A 27,083-nucleotide genomic window follows, 5' to 3' on the forward strand; every position below is an offset into this window, starting at 1 on the left:
CCCCCCCCCACCTCGGCCGGCGCGCCCTACCGGGCGCGGCGGACGACGACCCCCGGCAAGACCGGCGTTCGGCCTGGCCCGACTCGCCCCCCCCGGGGGCACCCAGCCCCGCCGCCCGCGCTCGCCCTTGGGCCTCCCGCGCCAGTTGACGGGCCTTTAACCCGCCGCGGCCAGCTCGTCCCTGGCTGGAGCTAGATAGGGTCTTCGGCTGCCCCCGCGCGGCCTGCTGCGCCCGAGGCTTGTGTCCCCGGCAGGGTTCCGCGCACCTGGAGCCTTAACACACCTGCTAGACCTCAGGCCCACGAGCGAGCGGGGAGAGGGGTCTGGGGGGCCGGGGGAGGGAGGCTCTGCTCCACTCTTTCTCCAAGGGCGAAGTGGCAGACACCTTGAGAGCTGGCCCACAATCGCCTGGAGCCAGGGTCTGGAGACTCTAGCTCTTGGGGCTGTCCGTCCTGCCCAGTGGATGGGAAACTGGCCGTGCCCATCCTGAGCTAGGCACCCTGTGACATCCTGAGCTACGTCACTGAGTGGGTGCTCAGCCACTTCAGGCTTGGCCAGGCCGGGGGTTGGCTGGCTGGCTGTTGGACAGGGCGCTGGAGGCTTCTCCACTAGGGTGGGCCTGGCCCTGCCCAGCCTGGGACCCTGACTGCGTACGCTGATCCTCTGGGCCAGGCTTATCCCTTGTCACACAGGGAACCGCCAGATGGGGTGGGGGCGGAGGGGCAGCAGTGAGCAGCCGCGAGGGCACCCAGGCAGCCCTGGTCCAGCTGCTTATAGGAGCTGCGCCTCTCTGCCTCCATCCTGGAAGGCTAGCACCCCCTCATTTGTGCCCAGGAAACGTGTTGGTTGGGAAGTACACACCTAAGAATGAATGACAGGGCATGCGAGCCAGCGGGCCCTACCACAGTGTCAAGGAGAGAAGCAGCCAGCCCAGAAAGGGAAGGACCTGCCAGGTAAGGCCCATGACCCTGCTCCCCGCTCCTTGGTGCGGCCCCTGGCTGTCCCCAGTGGCCATCCCATCTGGGCCAGGCCACAGGAGACCGTTACTTTCTGCTGCTTTCCCCTTGGCCCAGCCTGTCCCAGGGCTGGGAGCCTAGGAAATGCCTCCAGCAGCTCAGGCGGGGAGGGGGACGGCCAAGCACCTGCTGGAGGGCCCAGGAGGGCCCTGAGCTCCCAGCCCCTGTCCTGGGTGAGCCCACAAGCCCAGTGAGAAAGGTGAGCTGGGGCTGACCCAACCCAACCTGCCTGCCTCCCCCGCAGGGTCAGGTGGGTTCCAGGTCCCTTCAGGGGCGGGACTCCTTGCTAACATGCAGACGTGTCCTGGAGGAGGCTTGTGGAGGCAAGGTTTGGAATGAGGGCCAGCAGGAGAGGCCATCAGCCCAGCTAAGGGATAGGGCACGTTGCCACTCTTGGCTCTTGACAGCAGGACCAAAGTTGATGATTCGTGTTATATTTCTTTACTCTTTTTTGTGCATTCTATTCCAAGTTTTCCACAAGTCCAGTTGGTACAAATTTTTTTAAATTAATTAATGTAGTTTTGGCTGCGTTGGGTCTTCGTTTCTGCGTGGGCTTTTCTCTAGTTGTAGTGAGCGGGGGCTATTCTTCGTTGCAGTGCGCGGGCTTCTCGTTGCGGTGGCTTCTCTTGTTGCGGAGCACGGGCTCTAGGCGCGCGGGCTTCGGTAGTTGTAGCACGCAGGCTGAGTAGTTGTGGCTCGCGGGCTCTAGAGCGCTGGCTCAGTAGTTGTGGCGCATGGGCTTAGTTGCTCCGTGGCACGTGGGATCTTCCCAGACCAGGGCTTGAACCCGTGTCCCCTTACACTGTGCCACCAGGGAAGTCCAGTACAACTTTTTATCTTCGGGAAAATAAGATGACAGAGACTCCCCTGGCCCTGTGGACCCCTTGGGTGGGGCTGATATCACCTGGCCTGGAGTTAGGAGGCAGGGCCTTGCCCCACCCTAGTGCCACGGCCACACCAGTCTCCCCAGAGGCCATATGCACAGGGCCACAGTGGGTAGTGACCACAAAACATGGAACCACACGGCCCCCAGGATTTCCCAAGAGGTCAGGATGCCCTGGCTTCAGCCATCTGGGAGGGCAGGCCAGGGAAGGAGCCAAGCCCCAGCCCAGGCTCAGCCTCCGCTATCTCCCTTCCAACAAGACTGAAGCCAGCCCCCTCCCAGCCCTGCTCTGGACACCCAGCGGAGCCAGCACTCTCCTCCCTGGCAAGGACTGCCCCATGGCATGAACACCTGTCTGCCCTGGGCCCCCCAAGGGCAGGGGACCTAGTGCACACTTCATAAATTACGGGAGCTGACCCTGCACCAGGCCTCCTGCGACCCTGCCCTGCGCGTGCACGGCCTGGTCCGAGGACAGGCTTGGGAGGGCCATCCCGACTGCCTTGGGTGCACACCAGACACCTCCATGGGTGCCAGCTGAGTTCAGGCAGATGGGTCCCAGGGCCCCCACAGTGACAAGCCCAACAGCATGTGACTTGGAGTTCCGTCTCCAGGGACTGGCAGTGGGCATCCCATACATGTTGGGTCACATAGCGTGGCAGCTGTGGAGCCCTCAGCCAGCCGAGCCCTGCACGGGATGGTGTCCGTGGATCCCTTGCTGGGCCTCACCTGTTTTACGGGGGAGGGAACGGAGAGCTGGAGGCTTGGAGACACAGAGGCTGGGTCAGCTGCCAGGGCCACCCCCAGCTGCCTGGTGTCCTAGTTATATTTCTCCAGGGGCCATGGGGAGACCTCCTCGCTCAGTCACCTCATTAGGGCAGGGAGGTGACCTTCTGAGTCTGTGACCCTGAACTTGATCCAGGATGGTACCCACTGGCTTACTGAACCTGCTGGTCCCAGTAGTAGGCTGAGTCCCTCCCTGCGCCAGGGACAGACGGTGGGGAGGGCTGGGAGCCGAGGCCAGCACTAAGAGGCCCAGTCCTCCCCACCAAGGGGCTCTGACAAGCAAATGTCTGTCTAGGTACAACAACCAGGCTCTGCTTTTGTAACTTAAAATGTATCCAAAGGGAAAAAGCATTTAAAAGGAACAATGTTTGTGCAGACAGCAGAACCAGGGAGGGGCGTGGCTACCCTACCCCCCACCCCAAATCCTGCATGTGCAGGAACGGGGAGCCTATTTGCAGGGGGAGGGGGTGGTAGTCCTAAGCACCAGGCCCCCTGCTGGCATCCTGCAGGTACATCTCTGTAGCTCTCACCTCATCCAGCCTAGGAGCAGCAGAGTAAAAGCTATGAGCTCACCAAACGTTTGCCTTTTCCTGTAAGCACACAGAAAGCCCACGTGCCCAACCCCCTTGCGACCGGGGCGGGGGGGGGGGGCACAGACCGTGAGCAGGATTGCTCTGCACCACTTCCAGGCGGGGCCCATCAAAACCGACCAAGCGGTCCTCCTCCTCCCCTCCCCACTGGCGGGGGCGGGGGCGGGGGCGGGGGGGGGGGGTGAGGGGGGACCCCTGGGGACAGCAGAGCCTGCAGGCGGCAGGAGCTCTGAAAGCCCACGTGGAGCGGAGCCACCAGCCCCGCGGCGCCTTCTGCACACCCACCTGACCAGGATGGGAGTGAGAAACAAACTTTCATTGCATCTTCAGTCACTAAAAAGTGAGAGTCATCCGTTACAGACACTACTTCCCCTGACTCACATATATGGCACGGGTATATCCCGGTTGGCATTTTCTAGGTGAGGAAAGGAAGGTTCAGGAAGATTCAAGGACTTGCTCCAGCTTACAGCGGTTAAGGCCCGGGGTGGGGGGCGGGGGCGTTTAGTCCTCACAACACCCCACAGTCGGTGGATATTGTGGGCTCCTTTTCCAGGGAGGAGAAACATGCTTGCCGGAATGAGTGGCCGAACCTGGTCTCTGGTGGCGGGGAAACGCCATCCTCAGCCGCGTGCTGCCCCCTGGTGGCTGACTTCGGCACCAGCGGCCTCTCTGGCTGCCCCAAACCTCCCTTCTCCTGGGGACCCACTGGGGCAGTGTGTGTGCCAGGGCCCAGCCCCAGCAGTGCTTCTGGGGACCCTGCAGGGGCGTCTGTGTCTGTGCCCTTCCCACAGCTCTCCGATTGCTATCCAGGGTACCGCCCTGTCTGAGGAGTCTGGAAGGACGTGACAAATGGTGACCACACTAGCTACCTCGAGCCTGCCCTGCACTGAGGCTGGCCTCCTTCCCTCATTTAATCATTCCAAGAACCTGAAGACGGAGGCGTTTTGATGTCCATTTGCCAAGGGAGGAGCCTGAGGCTCAGAGAGGTTAAGCAACCTGCCTGCAGTCACCCAGCGCTCAATGGCAGCTGATCTGTGCCTCTGGCCCAGCCCTGAGCCCCTCCCCCTGACTGCTATGAGGGGCCGGTAGGCACAAAAGCGGGAGAGGAAAGAAGTCAAGGGTCCCGAGGTTAACTTCCCCTGACACCCCCGCAAATACCCCCACAAGCCCTGGAGCCAGGGGCGGGCACATGTGGGTGTATGGCCCTTCCCAGGGATGGCTAACCCCTGGGGTTCATCCTACCAGGGAGGTGACCGAGCTCCCGCTCAGCCAAGTCGGCCTTCCCACGTGCAGATCTTAGCTTGTCCACCTCCCGCCCACCAGGGTAAGGCCCTCACCGCCCCAGCGGCCCACCCAGTGTGCCCGGGGAGTCAAAGCACGTCACCCAGCGGCGCACTTCACCAAGGCCCTGGGCCGGCCTGGCTGGCCCCCTGGGGAGGCCGCTGCCCCTCTGAGCCTCACCTTCTCCCCCGTAAGATGGGGCCTGGAGGCCCCGAGGGGTATGGAGAGTTACAGATCAACCAGCCAGCCCCCAGCGACGGGCGGATCGGCCCAGCTCTGTGCTTGCGCGCGCGCGCGCGCACACACAGGGGGAGGTTTCCTGGCGCCCTTGGCAGGGGCCCAGCGCCCCGCGCGCAGCGAGAATGTTCCTCCCGCACCGAGTTCCCGCGCTTGGCTCGCCCCGCCCCCGGCCCCCCCAGGACGGGCTGTTCTCGGGGCGGCTGCCAGGCACGTCCTCCGCAGGTGCCGGCCTCCCTCCGGTGACTGTCCACAAGCCGCACAACGCGAATCCAAAGCTCCGATTACAGGGACTGCCTTGTACTCGGGGTCCGGGCCGGGGTCCTCACTCCCCCCGACCCCGAATCGGTGGGAGGGGCTGGGCAGCCCTGGGGGAGGAGCGGGGGAACAGGAACAGCCTTGGACGTGAGAGCTCCTCCGCCCCATCTCCAAAATATACCGGGGCTGCTTCCCCCCGACCCCCGGGGTCTCAAGCAGGGGGACCCCCTCTTCCCGCCTTAACTGGGACTTTTCTGGTTTCGGTCCTCAAAGTCCCAGGAGCCCCTGGACCACTGGTCATCCGAGGCTCCAGACAGACCCTCCCAGGGCTGAGGAGGTTTCCTGGGGCAGGGTGCAGGCACCGAGGAGGATCTCAGGGCCCGGCTCAGACACCCTCTGTGGCCAGCTCTGAGTCCCACCAGGGCCCCCTCCTCCTCCCCCCACGCAGGACACAGACCGGACGGTCCCCTGGGTCAGAGGCTCACTTTGCCAGGGAAACAGCAAGAAAAGCACATCGGGGATGAGCACATGACCCCCCTTCCCAGACCTCATGCCCACCATGCCCCCCCAACTTCCTGTCTAGTCTTCTTGAGCTAGTGGGGTCCCCTGTGAGTCAGCATCTTCTACCCACAGGGTACACCAGGGACCCCCTCTCCCACCCTGCTTCCAACACCTCCGCGTGGTGTTCAGAGCAGCTGAAATGCCAGGCAGGAGACGTGATGGTCCCCACCCCTCCCACAGCAGGACCTGGACCCCCGCAGCCATGGAGGAACAAGAGGCAGGGGCTTCCTAGGCTTCCGGAGAGACTTCATGTGAGACATTAGTTGAGCACCTAGTACTCGCAGGCACTGGGACACCCCCAGCAGGCTCCCACCGCAAGTCAGGGCAGGATGAGGAAGCAGCCGCCTGCCTGCTGCCCGTCCACGGTCAGGTGAGGAGGACAGCCCTCACCACTCCGTCCGCTGCCCCATCCACTCACTCTCCACGTTTGCCCAACTCCCTCCCGCCCCTCCCCCCTCCCCCCTCCCCACCCCCCCCCCCCAGCGTTTCCAAGGTGAGCAGCAGCTGATCAGGACAGAGGCCAGGAGGTAAAAGCAGGACAACCCGGCGAAGCCAGGGCTGCAAAGAGGAGGGGCTCCGCAGAAGCGGTGCCTGTCCCCTCCCTCCCCCAACGGCCCGGGCAGGGGGACCACAACCGTCCCCAGTGTGAGCGGCAGCCCCTGGGCCCCCGGCCAGACCAGCCCAGGCCGCCTCCCCACCCGCCGGCAGCAGCCTTGAGGCCCCAAACTGGGCGCCTGCTGCCCCCTGGTGTCCAGAAAGGGCACCACCACCAGCAGCAGCAGCCCGCCCACCCAGCCCACTGGGGCCGGAAAGTGGAGGGCGGACCCTGAGCAGCCTCCAGCCACCCCCTTCCCCCACTGCCGCCTGCCTGCCCGCCTCACTCTTCCTCACCCCGTGGGTGCCTTGGCCAAGGGCCTCACTCTCTGTGACCCTGAGTCTCCTCGAGGCTAAGATTGGGGCGAGGTCTGCCCACTGTGGCCAGTCAAGGCTGTGGAGGGGGGAAGCCTCAGTTTCAAAAAAATCCCAGCACCCCAAGGTGCTTGGGGTGAGGGGTGTCACTCACACCTTAGTGGTAAATAGCGTGCAGCCTCTCCTGTCTCCAGGGTGGGCAGGGGGCCAGGGAGCCAAGGAGGGGAGAGACAAAGAGGCTACAGACCCCAGGTGAGGGCCTCAGCCTCCCCTCCCCCTCCCCTCTTCCCGTCCCTTTTCCTTCCCTTCCCCCTCCCCTTCGCCCCTTCCCTTCCCTTCCCTTCCCCCCTCCCTCCCTCCCCTCCCCTCCTTCCCTCGGCTGCCCTTCAGCCCCTCCTCATCCCCAGCCCCTCCTCTTCCTCTTCCTGCCAGGTCCTGCTAGGGGCCAGGCCTCACCCCAGCGTCCTCTGCCTTGTTCCCTCCATCAGTGCCGCTGGTCACTGGATCTCTCTGCAAGGCCTGCACCTGGCCGCCCCTGCCTGCCCCCGCTGCTGGGCCTGGGGGGCCGCATGTGGACCTTCCCTTACGAAGCACAACTGGGGAATTCCCTGGTGGTCCAGTGGTTAGGACGGGGCACTTTCACTTGGGGGGGGCCCGGGTTTCAGGCCTGGTCAGGGAACTGGACTCTGGCCCACCTAACAACATCAACGACCAAACCAATAACTATAACTCCCATTTCTAGGCTGGGAGCTAAGGCCCAGCGGGCATCTGGGCAGACACAGGCCCCTCAGGGCAGAAGTGCCTGGCTGGGGGAACAGCAGATAAGACAGCAGGCTTGAAGGGACACGTGTGCCCCACAATCTCCATCAGCTGTCCACACCCCAAAAATAAACCCACACCCTAAGGGAACCCTGTGGGCTGCCAGGGAAGGCCTGGGGTCCACCTCCAAGCTGCCCACAGTCAGGCACAAACCCTGAACCTCCACAGCTACTGGGGCAGTTGTGCTATGATGGTGGGAAGTGGGATACAGCAGGAGCCCCCATTAGGGGCCACCCCAGGTTTGGGATGAGGAGGAGGAGTCTGGGAAGGGAGGGGGGTCCCAGGCAGGGAGGTGGCTATGCCCAGGCCTTGAGGGCCTTCGCAGCCCATCGCAGCCGGTGCCCAGAGAGTGAGCAGGGAATGGGCTGGGTGGGGGCTGGATGGAGGCTGGAGAGGGTCGCAGGTTTGCAGGGCCTGGGGATCCATCTGGCCCAGGAGCTGGCTACATCCTGAAGGCACCAGGGAGCCCCGGAGGGTTCTAGCTGGGGGTCCAGGGTCCTGTGGTTGAGTGGTGGATGCAGGTGCCAGGACCAGCAGTTGGGAGCGAGGCGAGGAAGTCAGGGAAGCAGGTAATGACGGGGCGCCAAGCCAGGGGCTGGGAGTCTGGGAGAGGCCAGGTATGAGGGCTCCGGGAGCCTGGGATGGGGGATAAGAGGAAGGAGAGGGAGGGGAGTTCGGAGGATGGTGCCAGGAGGTGCCTCATGGCCTGGAGTGCAGGTGGGGGGTGAGAGGCAGCAGGCCCTTGCTGGGGGTACAGGAGGGTATGACCACAGCCCACGGCTGCCCCCACGGTGCCAGTGGGCCCAGATTCCTGCCGGTGGCATCTTTGCACAGCAAGAGGAATGGGGCAGGGGGCAAGGTAGTGGGCGCTGCCTGGTCGAGGGGCAAATCTGTGGGCTTTGGAGTTGAGCAGAGTGACTGCTTCTTCCTGGCTGTGTGACCTTGGGCAAATCGCTTAACCTCTCTGTGCCTCTGCTTTCTCATCTGTAAGGCTCCTGATGAGGCTCGGAGGCCATGTCCGTACGTGCCTGGCACAGTGGCCCCCTCCTTGAGAAGAGGCATCACCCTCTGCATCATCGGTCTCTCCCTCCAGACCTAGAGGGGTGGGCAGGGCACAGCCGAGCACTGAGGACCCCACCAGCTGCCTTTGTAATGAAAAGTGGATGGACATTTGCTCTGAGCCCAGGGCCATGGGCTGGCAGGGAGACTCCAACCCCAACAAAGGCATTTGTACCCCCAAATCATGTGCAGTTCCCTAATAAACTGTCAGACAGGATGAAGCAGTATTTACATAACAAGCAGCTTGGACAGTGCTACCACCCGACCCGGGGGGCTCTGTGGGACACAGATCACAGTGACCGGTGGGTCTGTCTTCATGTGACACAGGCTGTTTCACCCGGCTGCACACACGCCCGATGCTCAGCCGCATCCCTGGTCGGTACCCTGCTGTTGCTGGCAACACACCCTCTCTGTGCCAGGCTGCCGCCCCGGCCACGCAATTTACATGCAGATTGCCTCATTTAATCCCCACGTGTATCCTACGAGGGAGGAATTAGCGTTGTCCCATTTTGCAGATGGGGAAACTGAGGCTTGAGAGGATGAGATGCTTGTCAAAGCCAGGTAAGCTGTGGAGATGCTGGCCCAGCAGGGCTGCCTGCAGAGCCAGTCTGGTCCCGGCTCGGTCACTGTTGGCGGCGTGACCTTGGGCAGCCCCTCCTCCTCGACTGTCAAATCAGGGCCTGGACCAGGGGTGTCTGACTTGTGCCCTCGTCTGTGTTCACCGGTCCATCCAGCAGGGCTGAGTCCCAGTGGAAGGGGCAGGGCGAGAGGCCGTGGCTATCCCTCATACTTCTCCGGTTTGCAAAATGCGTGTGAGACCTGGCCGCCCCCGAGCTGGGCGTCGGACCAGAGGCCCAGGGGTGGGAGGCAGCAGGGGCCCCAGAAACTCCCCCACCAGGTCCCAGGGTGCCCAGAAGGGGAGCTGCCGCTTGTCACCTCTTGAGGTGTCAGCGTGGCAGCTCCCAAGAGAGACCAAATAGCCAGGCTCCCTGAAACTGCCATCCAGGCAGGGGGAGGCACTGGTGCCGGCCAGGGGGGTTCTCTAGGGTTAAGAAGGGGTGCCTGGGTTTGTGACTTCTCTTCTGGGGTCCTGGAAGTCCTTCCTGCTTCTTCCTGGATTCTCGACTGAGTTTCCGATGGGTAGAGGTTCCAGAAGGCGCTGTGTGTGGGATGGATGGTCAGAACATGGGGCGGTCCCTCCTAATGGGGGATGAGGGACCAGGACAGGAGGAGGTGGTGCTCGGGGCGATGTGGGGCCCCTCGAGGTCCCTCGGGCATGTGCCTGTTTCGGGGACTGAGGCACCAGGAGCACATGGAGAGGAGCGCATCCATGCCACGTGTCCTGCCTCGGTTTCCGCCCTCCCAGCCTGGTGAACAGGTGTACGGCTACGGTCTCTGAGCCCTGCTTTCCCGTGAAGTTGGAAGGCTCATCTTTTCCTGACTCCAGGCTGCCCTTCTGCCCTCTCACCACCCCCGCCCCCCGGGCCGCAGCCAGGCCAGACCACCAGCTGCTTGCCACTCCCCCCACCCCGAACGCCTTCCTGGATGGACCCCTCTCCTCTGAAGCTGTAGTTCCTGCCCAGGTATGGAACTTGGGGTAAGGTGTTCCTCCAGGGCCCTGGAGATGGGGCCTGTGACCTTGCAGTGCCCGCCCCTGCTCTGCTGCCCGGGCTGTCCCCCACCCCAGCGTCTTTCCTTCCTTCCTCTAGGTCAAGGCCCAGCGTGAGTCTGTCTGGCCTCCAGGGACCCGAGAGGGAGGGTGGCCAGCTGGCCGGGCTTGTCCAGGACTGTTCCTGTTTTCACATGGAAAGCCCCACGTCCCAGGCAAGCTGGGGCCTTTGGCACCTCTTTGAGGGTCCCAAGAGCAAGGTCCCCTGGTCCTCCTCTCCTCTGGTCGTGGTAGAAAGGGGACACGGCCATCCCACAGTGTACCCCAGCCATCACCTGAGGGCCCCGGGGTCTCCGGTCCACAGGCCTCTCTCCCTGAGGCCACCTCCAGCAAACTTCTCAGCCATGCTTCCCCGCCAAGACTCTTTCTCTCTCAGTTGTGGCCATCGGCTGGCATGAGCCCCTGGACTGAGTGACCCACACCTCACCACGTGGGACCCTGCATCCCAGCACTGGGCCAGGTGCAGGGCGGAGCTACTGGGTGAGAGGTGGGACCCCAGGCCTCTGCCCCCCGAGCAGCCTGCTGCCCTGCCTCTGCCTGGACGCTGGGGCCAGGGGTCCCTGCATCACTAGAGGCCAGCAGAGAAGCCCCCTTTGGCTGGCAGAGCCTCCTCTGGGGATGTGGCCAGGCCATGTCCTGAAGGCCTCAATCCCATGAACCCACCCACGGGCTGAGTCGGAACCAACACAAGGCCCGGCCCCTGCCCCCTCCTCCGAGAAGCCCCCGCCCAGACTCCAACCCCAGGAGCCTAGTCACAGATTGCAGTTCTGGAAGGTTTCTCGGCACCTGCCAGCCCAGCCCCTCCTGTGGCATCTGCAGAGGGGCTTTGCACCCGCCCTCCCACACCCTTAACCAACTGCCTCCAAGATGGTGCTCACAAACTGAGGCCAGGCCCCCGGTGCCTGCGGTGGGCTGGGGTGCCCCTCGTAAGGATGCGACTTCAAGGACAGCCACCGAGCTGAGCCTGAGCTCCTGGGGATGCTGTGAGGGGCACAGGTGCTGCTGTGGGGTCTGGACACCCTCCTGCTGGCCAAGGCCTGAAACTGTGCCTCACCTGGGCTGGGAAGGTAAGCTCTGGCGGAGACCTGCCCCCAGCCCCGGTCCTGCCCCAGCCAAAACCTCCCTGGCGTCCCTGAAGAGGTGACGTTGAGGTGGGCCCCTCGGGGAATAGTTAAGAGTAACAGGCACTGTTCCCTGGACCCGCATCAACCCCTTCCTGGGTTCATCTCGTCCTGAGTCAGGGCCCTAAATACTATCCCGATGCAGAAGACGCCCTGTGGTACCTCCAGCTCAGACCCCACGCTCCTGCACCTGTGTGTGACCCACGTCTCCACCCCCTCGAGCACTGAGCCCCAGCAGGTTCTCCCCTCGAGATCCCACACTCACACCCTGGCTCCTTCTCAGCTGATGGACACCACCCAGACACTCCGTCAGCTGCGCCTTCCCCACGTTTGCAGACTCTCCCGCTCCACTGCCACCTCCTATTCAAGTCCACGTCCCCCTCCTCAGGACTGCAGAAGCGTCTCTACACTGGCCCACCCCCTTTGGTCCCTGATCAGCTAGAGGTTCCTTCTAGAACAGAAGAGCTTAGGACCCTGCCACGGCTCCACGGCACACAGAGGCAGCCTACGTGCTTGCAATCAGTGTATCATTTCCTTATGCGTCCCACGTATTGGGTACTATCTGCCCTCTCCCACACACGCAGACCCACGTGCATACACACACGCCTGTACACGCCTGTGTCGCAGCCCATCGCCAGGCAGTGCGTGTGTGGTGGTGCTGGGGGGGACTCCAGCCCCTTGGATCCTGCCAGCTCATCCTTAGGACTCTACAGAGGTGTCACCTCCTCTGAGAAGCCCTCCTCCCCAGCCCTGCTCAGATGAGCCTCACCCGGAAGAACTTCAGCACGTTTCTCTGAGAGGCTGTGAGCGCCCCGGGGCTGGGAGTGGGTCCAGGGGGAGTGCAGTTGCAGGGCTAGGAGGGCACTTTTCCCACACTCCCTGGGACCAAGAAGCTCCCTGCCCACAGAGCCTGTCATGACAGATACTTAGGCTGGATCCCATTGCTTCTGCTTCAACCAGTTCCACGCCACCGTAGGCCGTGTGTGACGCAGGGAGAGGTGAGTAACCAGCCCCTTCCCGCCCACCCCACGCATCTGGGCTGAAGTCTTCCTCCACCTCAGGCCCACTCTACGGCCCACTCCCCCTGCAGACTTAGGGCCCCCAGCCCCTCCCTGAAAGGCCCCACAGCAGGCCTGGGGTTCCCTGGCTCCAGGCTTAACTGCTGGACTTTGGCCTGCCCTCCCGGGCCCTGCAGGGGCGGCTCTGAGGCTGCCTGCCCCTCCTGCCTCAGGCTTCTCGACCCTGAAGTTACAAAACTGGTGAGCTGTGGTTAGCACATGGTGGAGGGGATGTTGGTTTTGACACTTGGCCTGGCTCTGGGCTGCGGGGCAGGTGGTGGAGTAGCAGAGTCCTGCATGGGCATCTGGTTACTTATCTGCGAAATCGTGCCTGGACCCAAGGGGGAGTCTGTGTGCCCCCGGGGGGCTCCAGCAGGGGCTCTGCGTGGCTGCAAGGGGGCCCCGCCCGGTCCCGCGGAGGGACAGCGTAAAGCCATGTGAACCTGCATACCGTGGGGCTCTGATGGCCTTGACCAAGCCGGTGAGGTCGCCGCAGAGTGAAATGAGGAAAACCGGCGTCTCAGGAACTCCCAGCAGCCTCCTGCTCTGGGGGGGAGGGGAGGGGGGAGGGGGGAGGGGCCCAGGAGCGGTTCCCAGAAATGCTCTTGTCTCCCTGCCCCTCCTCTGGGTCTTTTTGCAGGTCCTAGGCTGGGGGCAAGCCGGGGGGCAAGACAAGCATTGCCCCCACCCCTCCCTCCACCCCTCCCCCTCCCATCCTTCTTCCCAGCCCGTCTCGAGTCCCTCCGCCCCCTCCGCCTCCCCACCCTGCCCACCCCAAGCCCGGACCGGACACCAGTGCTGCTCGAGAGATCTGAGTTCCCGCCTCCCCCGAGGACCTGGGAGAAAAGCTGGAGGGAGCCGGTCCGCGCAAAGCCGGCCCGGGGAGGGAGCAGGCGGCTTAGGGTCTGGCGCCGCGGAGTGGGGCGGAGCCCTCGGGGGGCGTGTCAGGTTTGGCCAATGAGAGTGCGGAGGCCGGGAGGGGGCGGGGTTCAGCCTCCGGGGCGGGGAAGCTCACCCCTGGAGGGTGGGTGTCCCAGGTCCCCCGAGAGGGCGGGTGCCCGAGCCCTGCCCCGGAAGGGCCAGGCCGGAGCTCACCCCAGGAGGGCTCGCCTCACCAGGACGGTGCCCAAGCTGACCCCTGCGAAGGCAGGTACCCGAGCTCGCTCCAGCAGGGCGGCCCCTGACCCACATCCCGCGCGGTGTCGAGCGCCTGCCAGCCGGGTGCCCCTGACCCGCTGCTCTCAGTCTCTGGCCCGCTCCCCGCCAAGCTCCCCGCACCCCGGGTCCCCTCCTTGGTGTCACCCCATCCCCACCCCTGGCCCAGGTTCTGAAGGCCGCCCTTCGGCCCAACTGTACCGGGTGTTCATCCAGCCGATGGGGGCCGGGGGAGAAGACAGGGCCCCGCAGCCGGAGGTGAGGCGGAGCTGCCCCGCTGGGGGCCTGCAAGGCTGAGCTGTCGCCCAACCCCACCCCTAGGCCACTCCAGAAGCCCCTCTGGTTCTGGCTGGAGGAACTGGGCAAAGTAGGCCGCACGCTGAAAGCCGCTCCGTACTGGCGGGGGGAGGGTGCACTGTGGGCCTGAAGACCCCCCCAACCCCCCAGCACAGAGACCCAGCCAGCCCCTCACCCACAGGAGTCACCTACCTGAGCCGCAGTCGGCAACCACTCTGGGCCTCTGTTTCCCTCTAAAAATGGGGCACTGAGACCAGCCCATGCTGGGGGGGAGGGTCCCTCTCTCCGCTTCCATGGTGGCTGTGTGCCCAGAGACCCAGAGTTGTCTGTCGTGGAGGGGGAGAGCCACTTGTGGTCTTCTCCAAGAGCCAGACTGGCCCTAGGTCACACGGCGAGGGGCTGGAGATGCCCCGTCCGGCATCCCCGTCCTCTCCCACGGGCCCTGTCAGGGCCTCCTGCCTCCTGCCCCATGACTCAGCACCTTTGCCCAGCACAGCAGGACTTTTGCCCCCTGCCCGCTCCTCCAGCCTCCTGTTCGGATCCCTACGGGGTCTCCCAGCAACGCCTGCCCAGGATGCGGGAAGTCAGGGCCTCCAGGGGCCAGGGCCAGTCCCCCAGCGGGATTGGCACTCTGGACCTGTCCTGGGTCATGCTGCTCATGTACGTGCTGGCAGCCCTGGAGCTCACCTGCCTCTTCATGCAGTTCTCCATCATGCCAGTGAGTACCCCTCCACAGGCAGCCTGGCCACCAGCATGCCCCCACCGTCCCTCTCACCTTCCACCTCCGCCCTGGTGGTGGCCGGGGGTCGGGCCTCATGCTGCCCAGGCTCCTCTCGCTGGGGGCCCCTTGCCACGCTGGAGCTAAGCTAAGGCACCTGGGAACTGTGCCTCTGGACACCCCCCTTCAGCATGTCCTGGGCTCTGGCTGCACCACCACCTGTCCTCATGACAGTCCCCTCCCCACGGCTGCCCTAGGGCTGTTCCTTCTGCCCCACCTGGGGGCATTTGCCCTACTGGTCCGCCACCCCGACACCTGCTCAACTCACTTCCTAGTCCCACTCAGGCCTCTGCTCAGGTCTCCTCCGAGGCGGGGCCCTCCCTCCAACACCTGCCAGGTGCCCGGAGTCACTTGCCCTCCCGTGCTGGCTGGTCCCTCCTCACGCAGCTTGCCCACACCCCGCATTGTACTTCATGGCATTAGATTACTTCTGTCTCTGCAACCAGGATGCTAGGGCAGGACTGATCCAGCTCATTCTCTGCCGCCTCCCTGGATCTGGAACTCTGCCTGGCCATAGCTCCCCCTTGGTTTAAGTGGCCATTGTGGCTTGCTGGGCCCGGGCACCCATCCTCCTCCTCCGTGCACTCTTGTTTATTCATTCAACACCGCTCTGTGGGGTCTCACCCTCCTGGGGCAATAGCACCCAGGGGACTTTGGAAGACCCAGAGCCCCAGGGATCCTTATCTGTCTGGTCCGGGTGGGACCATGGCACTAGCCACTGGCCACTCACCAGGAGATTCTGATGAGCAGCCTGGGCCTGGGGATCTGGGTGGGAGCGGGTATTGCCTTTGTCACAATTCCGGCCTTGGCAGGGCTCCCTGGCCAGACAGTGAGCCCAACTCCCCCGCTTCCCAAGCCCAGCTCACTTCCACCGAATGGCTTCGTCTGAGCCCTTTCTCCTCTCCTTGGCAACCAGGTGGCCAGGGCAGGTGCCTTGCTGTCCTCAACATAACATGGGTGACGACCATCCCTCCCTTGGAGAGTTGGTGCTGGGGCGATGAGAGAACAGTTGAAATCCTTGGCACGCGGGGCACAGAGCAGCTGTTGGTGCCACCTCCCCTCCCACTGGCTCTCCCAAGAGACGCATGTGTTCGTTCAACAAATGCTCGCAGGCACTCTGAGCACCTGGTCTCAGAACTAAGAATACCGCCGAGTGCAACGTGCGCCCCTGCCGCTGGCGGTCCTGAGCGTTGGTGACACCCACCGGCAGTAAACAATGCACAGTTAGACTGTGCTGCAGGAAGGGCGCTGGGGGTGCCGAGGAATGTGGCAGGCTTGGGGTCAGCAGGGCCTCCCTGAGAAGGCGACCCTGAGCAAAGCCTTAAAAGAGACACAGGGTGAGCTAGCCAGTGCAAAGGCCTTGGGGCAGTAGTGGGACAAATGCTGGAGACGGGAGAAGGAGCTGAGCCCAGGAGTTGCTGATGGATGGGATACAGGTGTGCGAAAAACAGGGGGCTCACGGATGACACTGCGGATTTGGACCGGAACCCTTGGAAGGGTGGAAGCATCAACAGTGGAGCAGAGGAGCTGGTCTTGGAGGGAGACCGGGAGTCAGTTCTGGACGTGCTGAGCTCCAGGTGCTTTCAGACACCACGTGCAGAGCCAGAGTAAAAGGATTTGCCCTTGCCCATTTGAGGTGTACCCCAAAGAGGGGAAGGAGGGGCCAGCAACTGCCTTCACCGAGTACCGAGTCCCTGGAGCCTGGGCCCAAAGCCCCTGTTGGGCTCCCCGCTACAAGATAAGCAGCCGCTTACCCCAGGGCCGCTGAGTCCCAGGGCCACGGGTCCCCCCAGGTGCACTGCGGAGTGGTCAGAGCCAGACCCTCAATTCCCTCCCACCCTGCTCAGGGCTACCCCTCCTACGCCCTGCCCATGGAGGACCCCAGATTGCAGATGCTGGGGTCCTCCCAGGCCCTTCCCATGGACCCTGCCTATGTTTCAGTACCTGTCCCGGAGGCTGGGCCTGGACTCTGTCGCCTTCGGCTACCAGCAGACCATCTTTGGCGTGCTTCAGCTGTTGGGCGGGCCCGTGTTTGGCAGGTACCATGGGGCAGGGAAGTTTGGGGGCCCTCATCCCATGATGATCCAGGCCCGCCCTTTGGAGGTCATGGCCTGGGTTATGCCAGGTTCCCAAACCTCACACTGGGCCGCACTAGAGAGACAGCAGCCCCTGCTTCACGGACCGCCAGCCCGAGGCACAGAGCGGCTTTAGTCCCTTTAAGGCTGGGTTAAGCCCCTGCTCCGAGGGTATCCCCACCCCTAACTTCCACGAATTCTGGTTTGTGGCCAGACCCAGAGAGAGGATTTAATTGGTGAGACCCTCATGGCTATAAATGCCCCGCCCCACTGAGCCGGGGGGTCCCACCAGCAACTTTTCTGGAAAAGAATATTCTGGGGACTGGAACCCCCCAGACTCCCACTGGTCTCAGCGGGGGCGCTGGGCTCAGGGACGTGACAGCAGACATCCTCTCGCAAAGCCTGCCGTGGACAGATCAACGTGGCAGGAGTCAGATTTTTTAGAGTTACTCCACAGAAAAGAAGGGTCTCCAGACCTGGTAACATCGGACAGAGCAGGGGCCCCGGGGTAGGGGTGGGGGGGGCGGTTTCCCAGGCTTGAGCCTGGGAAGCGCTTTCTGTAAAATAAGCACAGGCCCTTGATCCATTTGCATCCCACAAGTTATTCACATAGGCATGGGAATGACCGTGTGGGTCAGACCCCCCCACCCCCGAGGTCACTGAAAACTGCCCCATTGGAAGGATGGAGAAACAGGCCCAGCAGGGCCCTGGGCGCCCCCGCCCACCCTTGCAGCACCGGGCCTCCCTGATCAGCCCCGGGGGAGCACTGCGGCCCGGTTCCCCGGCAGTCCCAAGGGGTGGGTGTGGGGCAGAGGAGCGGGAAGCCTGCCTCACGCCTGTGAGGGTCACAGGTGTGGGGCCCCCAGGTTCGCAGACCAGCGCGGGGCGCGGGCAGCGTTCACGCTCTCCTTCCTGGCATCCTCAGTGCTCTACCTGCTCCTGGCGGCCGCCTGCAGCCCGGCCCTGCCTGGCGTGGCCTTACTCTTTGCCTCGCGCCTGCCCGGCGCCCTCATGCACACGCTGCCAGGTAGGGCCAGGTAGGGCGCCTTCCGGCCTGCTGGAGGACTATGGGTGGGGGGCGGGAACGGGTCGGAATAGCCAGGGCCAAGGGTGGGAGCGGAGGGAGGCGGGGGAGCTTGGTGTGGGCGTGGCCTGAGCCAGGGGTTTGGGCGGAGACCACTCCCAGGGTGCCGGTCTAGTCTGGAGCACAGGACCGGGATGGAGGGGTGATGCGGGGGCGTAGCCCGCGGAAGGGGGCAGGTCCGAGGTGAGGAATGATGGGGTGTGGCCTGTGCCGCGACCAGGGTGGGGAGCACGCGGCCTGGGGGCAGGTCGGGGTCCCGCGGGTGATGTGGGGGGTGGCTGGGGGAGGGGGCAGGTCAGAGGAGTGGAGTGGTGTGAGGGCGTGGCCTGTGGGTCGGGTCTGGGGTGCGGGGATGGCGAGGCGTGGCCTGGGTCCATAGGCCACAAGACGGTCGGCGAGGGGGCCGCGCTTGTCAGCCCCCCGTCCCACCCCCTAGCCGCCCAGATGGTCATCACGGACCTGTCTGCGCCTGAGGAGCGGCCCGCGGCCCTGGGCCGGTTGGGTCTGTGCTTCGGCGTTGGCGTCATCTTCGGCTCCCTGCTCGGCGGGACCCTGAGCAGCACGTGCGGGTGAGTGTCCGGGGCGGGGACCCTGTCGTGGGGGGGGCGGGCCGACGACGCGGGGTGTGGGTACGGGTCAGGACGGCCAAGGCTGGGTCGGTTCTGCGCCGCGCTCCGGCCCTCGGCCCAGCCCCGCCACTTCTCCGGGCCTTGGTTTCCCCATGTGCACGCTGAGCGGGTGGGTTCCATGGGAGGGTGACCTGCAGGAACCTACAGCTGGGGGTGACCATCCGGGGCGTGGCCTTGCGGTGGGCGGGGTCCGAGGGCTTAGCTAGGAGTGGTGGGCAGGGCCCGCGGGGACGCGGCCGGCAGGGGGCAGTGCGGCCAGCAAACGAGGGAGTGGCCGGCAGGGGGCAGTGCGGCCGGCAGACGGGCGTGGCCAGCAGTGGCGTTGCGGCCGGAAGACGTGGGCGCGGCCGGAAGACGTGGGCGGGGCCGGAAGACGTGGGTGGGGCGGCCGGCTGGGGGCGCCGTCGCCGCACGCTGCAGTCCCGCCAGGTCCGTGCGCTCGGGCAGCTCATTCCTGGAAGGTCCCACGCTGAACCTAAAGGAACCAGACGGCAGGCCTTGGGGGCGGGGTGATGGTGCCGTCACCTCCCTGCGATGGGGATGCTGTGGGCAGCCAGACCCCTTGCCTCTGGAAGGAGCGAGGGTGGCTTGCGGGAGGTAAAAAGCTAGTGTGTGTGAACTAAAGGTCTCTATTGCCCTCACCCCGCCCCCCCCCCCCAGTTTTGCGCACCCAGGGGTGCGGGGGCTAAACTCAGCTCCTGCCCAGCGTCCTGAGAGCCCGTGGGCGGCAGCTCTCACATGTGGTCTGCAGAGTGGACCCCATTCCAGGGACTGACCCTGCAGTGGGGCTGCACAGAGCCGTCTGTTCCAGCGGCCCTAGGGGTGCATACCCTTGGACTTAGGACACCTGGCCCTGGAGAGGTCCTGCCTGGCCAGGGAGAAAGACCCCGCTTCTGCTGCTGCCCCCTATGCTGCCCCACCCCCATTCCTCCCCCCAGGCGCTCCAACACCCACTCAAAACCAGCTTCCTACATAGGAATGGACTTTGCACCTTACCTTCATTCAGGCCCAAGACTTTGGTTTTGCTCTGGGGGGGCAGGTGCCCGGCCCAGCTGTGGGTGGAGGCCCTGTGCCAGCTGGTGACCCGCCCACCCTGCCTGGGCCTGGATGAGCTGCCCTGGGCCTCCATTCAGGCGAGGGGCCTTCCTGGTGTCTGAACCACACACGCGTGCACTCAGCATGAGGCCAGCACCTGGCCCTGCCATCTTGAATGACCTTATGCCCCTGGGGACCTTAGTTTCCCCAGGTTCCCTGAGTGCCCCCAGACCAGCCCCAGACTTGGGAGCGGGGTGATGGCTGATCCCCAGGGATTGGGGGACAGGAGGGCACAGTGGCCTTGTCAAGGCAGCTCCCTCTCTCGAGGGAGGTCTGTTCAAGGCCTCCGCCCCCCACCCCCTCCCTGTCATCTTCCTCAGAGCTGGGTTGGGGGTGGCCGGCTCTGCTGAGTGCTGTGAGCAGGAGGCGGGGGCGCGGAGGGCAGGACTGCTTCATTCGTTTCCCCATCGATGTTTATTGAACACCTAGTAAGTGCCCCTGGGATTCCAGGTTCTGGGATACAGTGGTGAACGGGACAGGCGAGTCCTCAGATGAAATGAACATGATGTGCATTCCTGTAACGTCAGGCTGGAGGACATCTGGGGAAGCAAAGAGATAGCAAGTGCAAAGGCCCCGAGATTGGGGAAGCGAGAAGACCCGTGTGGCTGGAGTGGAGGAGCAGGGGTGGGCAGTGGGTCAGGCCATGGAGCCCTGGGAGGGATGAGCAGGGGCAGGGGATGACCTGGCTGCTGTGTCGAGAATGTGGAGGCTGGGGCCGCCCCAGGGAGACCAGCGAGGGGGCTCCTGAATCGGTCCAGGTGGGAGAGGACGGCAGCTGGACAAGGGATGGCCGTGGTGGGGAGAGGGCAGGGGCAGGTTCTGGCTTGGTTTTGCTGGTGGCTGGGGTGTAAGTGTGAACTCAAGGCCGTGCCCAGACTCTGGGGCTGGCCCTGGGGGAGCCGAGGGCCTCGCTGAGATCCGAGCTGCCAGGGTGCCAGCGGGAGTTGGGTCTCCGTCAGGATGAGTTTGGTGCTCAGCAGACACTTGAAGGAACCCCAGGGTGGGTGGCTGGGTGTGGGAGTCTGAGTTGGAGGACAGTGGGGCCGTGTCCTCGAGTGGGTGGTTTCTTAGCCCTGGGAACTGCTTAAGATGGAGGCTGGTGCCCGGCACTTCATGTTAGAAGCCGGGGATCAGGAAAAGGTACCAGGAGGACCAGAAGGGAGGGCGATCCAGGGAGACATCCAGGCGTGTGGGTCAAGGATGGGACCTTGAGCCCGTGACGGATTCCTCCTGAACCAGGGCCGCCTCTCTCCATGTGCGATGAGGGCGGAAGCCTGATTTGGTAGATGGACCAGGGTCAAGAGAAAGAGGGCCTCTGTGTCCCCAGGGAGGGAAGAAAGAGGGTCAGGGGCTGCAGAGTAAGGAGGGGCACCAGGGGCGGGAGGAGGGTGCTGGGAAGGGAGAGACGGGGCAGGGAGGAGCCCCGCTAGCTGCCCCTCACACCGGGACTCTCAGCGCCCAGACTCGGAGTTCACCTCCCAGCCCAGCCACCTGCTACTGTGGGCCCAGGGCAACCTTCCTCACCTTGCCAGCGCCCCTCCTGCCTGCCCCCCCCCACACACACAGAGGCCTCCTCTGGACAGCCCCACCCCACGTTCCCTCCTGCCCTTTTCTCCAGCCCAGCTGCTGACCCAGAAGGCACACGCACTTCCCTCTCCCTCCCAGTAGCCTCCAAATTCACCCCCACCCCTGCCCTCACCTTCCTGAGCTTCCCTTCTTTCATCCCAAGATCTAAGGCGCCGTATACACTTCCTCTGACAGGTGGGGAAACCGAGGCCCCGGAGAGGGTAAGACTCCCCCATGGAGCTCCCAGTCCCCATCCAAGGCCCAGGGAAGGTGGGCTCCAGGACCCTGATGCCTCATGGCAAGGGCAGATGCCCCATCTCCCTTGTCCAGCCTCTCTGCTGGCCCGCAGCCTGCTCTCTCTCTTGGCAAGGACCAGGCGAGATGTAAAAGCCACATTCCCGCCCCCCCTTCTTTGATCAAAACTGAGGCACGGTGTGAGGTCTCCCTGGCCGTTCCTCCCTGCCCACCTCCACCCCGGTCCCCTAAAGGCCCCTAAAGTCCCTAGCCGTGCCCCACCCCCTGCTGGGAAGCAGGTGGAAGGAGGAAGTGGCCTTGGCAGCCACTGCCGTGGGCTGAGTAGTGGTATAACTGGTTTGGGCCCAGTCTGGAGCTCAGGGCTGGGAGGCCTAGCTCCCATGGAGGACCCAGACCTGGGCCCTGAGTCATTTAGCAGGTGAGGGGGCAGCTCTGTGACTCATGTCCCTGGGCCGGGCACCTCACAGCCTGGGGAGGCCTCTATCATCCCCTCCCCCAAGTGGGCCGTTTGCTTCTGGGGTGGGCGGCACCAGCCTGCTAAGCCCGCCAGAGCTGGGTCCCGGGTCGGGGGTGCTCAGGGATTTGAGGGGGAGGGGCGCCACCGGTCAGACGCCGCTGATGGTGGGATCAGGCAGAGCCAAGACCTGAAGGCTGGACTTAGTGTGTAGGGGGTCCTTTGCAGGACCCCCTGCTCCTCTGAGCGCTGAGGGGCTGCTGCACACAGGCCACAGGTACAGCTGGGCCCGCAGTCCAGCCCCCAAAGTCTCTGTCGCCCCAGAGGTGGCCCACCAGGGTGGCCGCTCCTTTAGGTTCAGCCACAGACCCTAGAGGTCAGGCAAACCGGGGCCTCAGTGTCACCGGCCGGCCCTCCTGGGCACTAACTGGCCAGCGTGTGGCCCCGCTCTGACCCCAGCCCCGCGCCGCACCCAGCGGGCCCTGGTGACTCGGCTGGTGTGACCCCGCTGCTTATCTGGAGGCCTGGGGGGAGCCAGTCGACCCGAGAACCATATCTCGTAACCGTATCTTGGTCCGGGCGAGGGAATGGGAAACCCGTATCCTGCTGACGGAAGGTTTCCACCCCAGTGACAACGGCAGCTTCCCTGGAGTTAATGAGTAGACATCTAGGGCTGCCCTGAGCGGCTCTGGGACAGGGGGGCTCACGGGTCACCCAGGCCGCCTACCCCACTCGGTGCTCGAGATGGCTCCCCGAGGGTGCGCGGGGCCAGCCAGGCCTGCTGGCTCCCCTCCCCACCCTGGGGCCCGCGCCGCTCCTGCAGACAGAGCCTGGCTGTTTCAGGCACTAGGAGGTCCATGGACAGAGCACAAATGGCTGAGAGTAGTGGGGCTGGGAACCTCACCTAGACCTGTCAGCCGGACAGTGTTCCAGGCAGAGGGGAAGCCCGTGCAAAGGCCCCCGGGCAGGAAGGAGGTTGGGGCTTGCCTGGAGGCCTGTGTGGGCAGATGCTCAGGGAACACAGAGGGCTGCAGAGGGTTAGGCCGGACACAGCGTTCGGGCCTTTTTCTGGGACTCGGAAACCAGAGGGGGGCTGACGTCCCACAAGACAGAGTGGACCCACAAGACGTCCATTTTCAGACACCGTTCTAGCCACAGGGCCACGGACTGTGGATCAGGAGAGGTAGGGGGGCTTCTGCCCCCCAAGCTCAGGCTGGATGCCCGGTGCCTCTCCGGAGCCCCGCACGGCCAGGCTTCCCATGAAGCCAGCTGACCCCAGCCTGCCCTTCAGGTTGGACAGGACAGGGGTACGCAGCCCGGGAGGCCCTGAGCCCCACCTGTGGCCAGGCCGGGGGACCTTGGCCGAGTGCCATCCCCTCTGGGAGCCCCGGAGCAGGCGGGGAGGGCAGCTCCAGCTTCAGGAGGAGTTGTCCCCTCCAAGCCAGGCAGGGGACGGACGGCATCGGTCTCAGAGTCCGCAAGGGGTGGCAGGTGGCCACGCCCACCACCCTCCTGATAACGTCAGGAGGAACTTCCGGGCCCTCGAGATAAGGATGAAAGTGGCGTCTGTGGCCGCTGCCGTTTGACCAGCGCCGGTGGCAGCCGCGGTCAGTTCCAGAGGCCTCCCTCGGTGGGACTCGGGGTGGGCTGCCTCCAGGACAGCCTTGGTGTGGGACAGGGGGTCCCAGGAGGGTAGCCCCTGTGAGTCTAGCCCTCATCTGCGTCTGAGGAAAGGAGGTCACCCAGCAGGGTAGCTACAGAGAAGGGACAGAGAATTTGGGTGCCCTGAGTCTGGCCCGGGGCCCTTTCAGGGTGTCCATGGGTCCATCCGTCCAGTCTCCCGTCCATGCATTCAACCAAAAATAAAAGGGAGTGGGTGGACAAAGACACGCTAACAGTGCCTGCCTCATGGTCAGTGCCCAGTTTGTAAAAACAGTCCAATGAGCCAGCGGACAGGTGGCCCAGAGCCCCATCCTGCGCGATTGGCGTCCCAGAGGTCCCCAGGGCCAGAGGCAGTCTCTGGGGGTGGGCTGACTGAAGGCCCCTGGGGAGGGGCTCCCGAGCTGTGTCTCAGACGACAGAGCAGCAGTGGGTAGGGGCACAAGGCTGGAGGGCGTGCCCACTGAGGAGGCCCCCGTGTCGGACCCGGGGCTGCCACGCTTTCCTCCCGTCTGTCCACTTTCGTTTCTGGCATTTTGTCCGGGGGAGTCGGAGAGCACTCTGGGTGGGGAAGGACACCCAAGCCTCCTCTGGGGCAGCTGTGGGCCCCGACGGCCTCCCGGGGCCCCCCAGGGTCCCCGTGTCCCCTTCGGTTCACTGGCCGCCACACAGGGACAGGAGAGGTCTCTGGAGAAGGGGCCTGGCTCCCTGCCACCCGCCCCTCACTTGTCACCAGCCTCCTAAAATAGCCATCTAAGTGGCCGCCTCTGCTCTCACGCACTTCCGGGGCATCTGGAAAAGAAAGCTGGTTTTGTCCCTGCCCAGGCAGGCCCGGAGCAGTGACGTGCGGGCCTCTGAGGCCACAGTCCTGAAGAAAGGACCCCTCTCTCTGACGCTGGCCTGCGGGGCCCGTACCCGGCCTCATCCCTCCCCTGGGTCCCAGCAGAGGCCTCACTCTGGGGTCCGGTGCCCTCTGACCCTTCCCACCTGGCAGCCAATGGACACGCCCACTTGTCCGGAACCCCTGCCGCCAGAAAGCCCAAATGTCCAGCATCCTGGGCAGTGGGTATCGGCTTGGGGGCCAGAGATGGGCCCGTGTGGGAGGGGAGAGGTCGGTGGCACACGCAGACGGGACAGTGCCGGCTGCAGCACTGACCAACTGTGTGAGCCCGGGCAGGTCCCAGCCCCAGAAACAAGGGGCTGCCGAGGCCCATTCTCTGGTGCTGGAGTCCCCACTGGCTTCCCTGCCTGGGGTTCCCGCAGGAGCCGTGCACGTGTATGTGTGCAGGTGTGTGCGCGTGTGCGCACCTGTGGTGGAGTGGGGGCAGGGGAGTCCTCTCTTTGAACTCCGAGGAAGGTCACAGGCAGCTTGTGGCTGCCTCGTGTGAAAGTGCGGAGGGCGTCTCCCAGGACACTGACAAGGTCTGGGGCAGGACTTTTGTCGTCCATTTAGTCTACGCTCTGATGCCCACTGGGGTCTCGGCACAGGGTCCCACCCAGGCCCACCTGCCCTCGGGGGCGGATACTGGCCCTGGAGTAGAGCAAGCCCTTCTCAGAGGACAGGGCGCCCACTGGGGAAGAGGGGCAGGGCCTCACAGAGAGGGCCTTTGCAGGATGTATAGGAGTTTTCTGTGCTTCAGAGGGGCAGGGTGTTCGGCTGGGCACAGGCCTGGCGGTCGAAGCAGCCTGGCTCAGTATGAATTTTCTGTTTCACTCCTTGTCTTCCTCCAGCCCTCAGGAGGAAACGGTGACGGTCAGAGGGGCCAGGCCCCAGTGCCTTTGTCCCCAGGTGACTCGGGCTGCCTGGAGCTGGAGGCCGAGGTCTGCCTGTGCGGTCCAGAGAGGTCGAGGGCTGAGTTTCTTTGTAGTGACTCATGGAGGGGAAATGCTTCCTCAGAAGTGACAGCTGAGGGGAGTGCCTGAGTCACGGCCCTTGGTGCCACTGTGGGCAGGCGGGAAGGCGCCCTGAGGGCTGTGTCCTAGGTTTATCGGGGGGCCAAACGCCCCCCTACCCCATGGGCCCAGCCTGCCCCTCCCCCTCCAGGAAGTGGTGGTGGGTTGCTCCTGAGGCCCCCTAAGTGCAGGCCTGTCCTCCCCCAGGAGGGGAAGGAGGCATGACAATCCCCAGGACGCAGATGGGGCTGCAGGAGGTCCCACAGTCTTCCATGTGGGTGGGTGGAGCTGAGATTCAAACCCAAGCCCCTGCCCACCGGGCACGTCAGCCCCCGTCTCTCCGGCCCCTCTTGGTGCCCTGGCCCCAGTGCCACCTGGCATTTTGCTCACCGTGAGCCAGCACCCTGCCTCACCTGAGTCTCCGAGGGCGAAGGTCACTTTCTCAGCCGCCCTCCTCCACCCCAGGCGGCCCCTCCGGTCCCACCAGAGGCCGGAGGGCTGAGGGTTCTGGGGACGGGGCCCTTTCCCCCGGGAGCCTCAGTCTCCTGCTCTACAGGGTGGGGAGGAGCCTTGGCGCTGCCAGGGTTGTCTGGGGAACATCCTCCCTGCTGGGTCCAATTCCGCGGAGCACGGCACCCAGGCCTCTAACCCCCCTGCCCAGGCCGGGGGCGGTGGGCGCACGCCGCACAGCAGCCCAGCCTGGGAGCCAAACGTCCCCTGGAGAATCGCCACCCGCCCCAGGCCCCTGCCCAGCCCTTCTGGGGCTCACATTCCGGCTCCTGCTGCCACCCATCCTCAGAGGCCGCCAGGACCCGTATGCTGTATCCGCAGCCTGAGGGTCGGGAAGGCAAGAGCTTCCTCTGTTTCTTCATCCATCACCTCATTCATGTGCCCTGAGGGTCCCGTGGCCTGGCCTCCAGATCGAAGCCTGGGAGGACATGAGTGGTGGGGTTTGAGCTATTCTCAGCTGTCAAAGCCTGAGTGTGACTGAAGGGGCAGGTGGGGGAGATGCCGCAGGTGACACCTGTGCCCTGGGGCCTGAGCCCTGTGTGACCACAACTGTCGCTCACAGGATCCAGTGTCCAGTCATCGTGGCTCTTGTGGTCAACCTCCTGGGAGCCATTCTCAGCTTCACCTGCCTCCCCACCAGCACCAGAGGGGCCGGCGCCCATGCCCAGGCTGTCCTGCCAGGTAAGCTGCACCAGACACACCCCAGCAGATGCACACAAAGTAGGCCCCACCAGGTACATTCCGCTGGGTCTACCCTGCCAGACGCACCTCCCCGGTTACAGCCCACCAGGTATGCCGCTTCTGGATGCCTGGCCAGTGTGAAGTGTGAGCCCTCCCCTCCCACCAGCCAGCACCCTGGACCTCGGGCTAGGCCTCCCCCAGCCCGGCCCACCCTTCAGGGAGGGTTTGCCAAGACCACGATATGCCAAAGCATCCCTGGTGGCTTTTCATCTGCGGGGGCAGAGGGCTGTGCTCCAGGCAATGGGCCTGGGGCACTCGGGGCCACTCAGGCCCTCTTTTCTTCCTTGGGCCCCTCCAGGATGCTGGGCATCTCCCAGCTTCGGACACCACTGGAGCTGAGCCTGAGAAGGACCAGGAGGGACCTGGGATGGGGTGGGCATGGTGAGCCAGGATCCTGAGGCCCAGAGCAGTCAGTCACTGTGCTGTATGGGGGGACGTGAGGGTGCCAGCTTCAGGAGCACAGTTCCCGGGGCGGGGGGCCGAGGCGGGGGGCAGAGCACAGTCAGGTTAGGGCTTGTGGGCTCAACGTGCCTCCCAGGCCCCACGAGGAGAGGTCAGGGCTCCAGAGGGCAGTCCCCTCCAGGGCGTCCCAGCCCAGCCACTTTGGCCTGGCACAGAGTGGGACCCCATGCCTCATGGCCCGGTAAC

At 64.4% G+C, this 27,083-nt stretch overlaps 1 protein-coding gene and 2 long non-coding RNA genes across 23 annotated transcripts in view; 2 read left to right on the forward strand and 1 right to left on the reverse strand.

The window, feature by feature from the left end:
* On the forward strand, positions 1–9,904 carry LOC309605779. Its single transcript, XR_014231543.1, has 3 exons — positions 1–953; positions 5,790–5,979; positions 8,329–9,904. It is a non-coding gene; the product is annotated as an uncharacterized lncRNA (long non-coding RNA).
* On the reverse strand, positions 1,442–14,217 carry LOC309605780. Its single transcript, XR_014231544.1, has 2 exons — positions 13,889–14,217; positions 1,442–2,625 (listed from the first exon to the last, which is right to left on the reverse strand). It is a non-coding gene; the product is annotated as an uncharacterized lncRNA (long non-coding RNA).
* SLC67A1 (solute carrier family 67 member 1) overlaps positions 11,739–27,083 on the forward strand; it is a 25,967-nt gene continuing 10,622 nt past the window's right edge. Inside the window, exons 1-7 of one of the 21 annotated variants that reach the window (XM_082341990.1) lie at positions 13,025–13,394; positions 13,569–13,657; positions 14,224–14,414; positions 16,416–16,513; positions 17,475–17,576; positions 18,070–18,202; positions 26,257–26,375. In XM_082341990.1, the coding sequence (XP_082198116.1) occupies positions 13,202–13,394; positions 13,569–13,657; positions 14,224–14,414; positions 16,416–16,513; positions 17,475–17,576; positions 18,070–18,202; positions 26,257–26,375 (925 nt within the window). In that variant the 5' untranslated portion in view covers positions 13,025–13,201. Of the gene's footprint in view, positions 12,185–13,024; positions 13,395–13,568; positions 13,658–14,223; positions 14,415–16,415; positions 16,514–17,415; positions 17,577–18,069; positions 18,203–26,256; positions 26,376–27,083 lie in introns of those variants that run through there. The other 20 variants (XM_082341993.1, XR_014231537.1, XR_014231538.1 and 17 more) reach the window with 20 other exon arrangements.

Source organism: Balaenoptera borealis (genome assembly GCF_965194805.1).
Source record: "Balaenoptera borealis genome assembly, chromosome: 11".
NCBI classification, from domain to species: Eukaryota; Metazoa; Chordata; class Mammalia; order Artiodactyla; family Balaenopteridae; genus Balaenoptera; species Balaenoptera borealis.